The sequence below is a fragment of the Etheostoma cragini genome, chromosome 20, assembly GCF_013103735.1.
Source record: "Etheostoma cragini isolate CJK2018 chromosome 20, CSU_Ecrag_1.0, whole genome shotgun sequence".
Taxonomy (NCBI): domain Eukaryota; kingdom Metazoa; phylum Chordata; class Actinopteri; order Perciformes; family Percidae; genus Etheostoma; species Etheostoma cragini.
In genome coordinates, this window is record NC_048426.1 from 23,837,806 (window position 1) to 23,839,576 (window position 1,771).

At 44.9% G+C, this 1,771-nt stretch overlaps 1 protein-coding gene across 1 annotated transcript in view; it reads left to right on the forward strand.

Moving 5' to 3' along the window:
- The window catches only part of arhgap5 (Rho GTPase activating protein 5), a 46,518-nt gene that overhangs the window by 42,379 nt on the left and 2,368 nt on the right, over positions 1–1,771 (forward strand). The window contains exon 5 of the mRNA XM_034859173.1: positions 578–759. Within this exon, the coding sequence (XP_034715064.1) occupies positions 578–759 (182 nt within the window). The remainder of the gene's footprint in view (positions 1–577; positions 760–1,771) is intronic.

Here is a 1,771-nt window from a genome sequence, read left to right on the forward strand (position 1 = left end):
TGTGTGTGTGTGTGTGTGTGAGAGCGAGCGAGCAGTCTCTTGGATTCAGTGTGACAGCTGCCGTGTGGCCTCAGGGCTCGGTCCTCCCTCCCGTCGTCATTTGGACACAGTTAGTGTGTGAATTGTGATATTTATCAGCCTGCAAAACTGCATTTCTACTTTATTTGAGATAGTATTTTGAACTAACTTAAACTTATTAAAAACACTGGAATTCTTTTCCCTGACAACAGCATCGGTCGTTGCACCGTGACAACGTTGTGGCGCTCACTCACTCGACGGATACTCCTGGTATTACGTGTTTCACACCGTTAACATCCACAATCATCCACTCATCTGCTCACAACCTTCCTAATCACCCGCACATGAATAACACCAGTCAAAAGTCACTTTTTCCATTAGTTTGACTGAGAAAATGTGTCCAAACAGACTGGTACTGTACTGAAAAGTGGATTTCCAACTGCTACATCAGGAAATGCTTAAATTCTTCCTACTCAAAAAGTCATGAATCTGCTGCTGAGTCTCTCTCCCCCTCTCTCTCTCTTTCTCTCTCTCTCTCTCTCTTTGTGTGTGTGTGTAGATCACAGCATCGACTTTGTGGCGATGGACGTGGCGGTGAACGCTGCAGCCGGAGCGCTGAAGGCTTTCTTCGCCGACCTGCCCGACCCTCTGATCCCCTACAGTCTGCACCCGGAGCTGGTGGAGGCCGCAAGTAAGAACAATGAGCCAGACACACATCTACACCTACATCTACAGGTCCACGTAAACACCTGAGCCAGGAATTATTAGGTTGTACGAACAAATAATCGACAACAAGAAGTATCCCTCTGCTTCCTGCAGCTCCCAAAAGAAAAAGGCTGTACATTTGATGTAAATAGACACTTTTGACATGGAGGTGAATAACACAGAAAAGACTCTTTTTAAATATGTTTTTAAAAATGCGCTTTAAAAACGGTAACTTTGTAACAGAGAACACACACACAATGTTTAAACCCTCTTGTAGCTGCTAACCGTAGTTTGCTGAAAATCACATCAATCAACCAGACAGACGTGTGCGTTTGGTTATGAATTTTTGAGAGACGAGCGAGAAAAATGTCTCCGACAGATGCATAAACAAACGCGCACGTATGTCTGGTTTATTGACGTGATTTTCAGCAAACTACGGTACATTTTGGTGGTCACGTGGCTTTAAATAGCCAACAAGACCCGCCTCCTGTGTATTTGAACCAATGACGGTGCGTTCTCTGCTGCACGCGTCACGAAAAGGCCGACGAATACAAAATGCTGCGGCACGCAGCCGCCGGCAGGAGGTTCAGAGTTGGTAACGCAGTAACCGGCGGTAGAACGGGTTGAGAAAAGGTTCTACATTTGATTTAAAAAAACAAGAACCAGAAGATAAATACACACATACATTTAACACCTTGTCTGTTGTAGCTGCTGTCTTTAATGCTGCAAAAGGGTTAAGTTTACACTCAGGCAGCTTTCTGTCGCACTATCACGCAGCTCTTTAAGGGCCAATTTCGGGGTACACTTTTCGATACACATGGGTACAGAGTCTCTGGGACGTGTTTCCATGCTAACCAAGGGTGTACCCGAATTATTGAGAACCTTGTACATCGACAGTTTATTAAGAAGATACTTTATAAAAGAAAAAGGAGGTGTTTCCTTGCCTCTGTCCTCTAGTGCTTTCTCCTGGTGGGAACTGTTGGGTTTCTGTAAATAACATCCCAGAGTCCTGGTCTAGACCGGCTCTTTATGGAAAGACCTGGGAGAT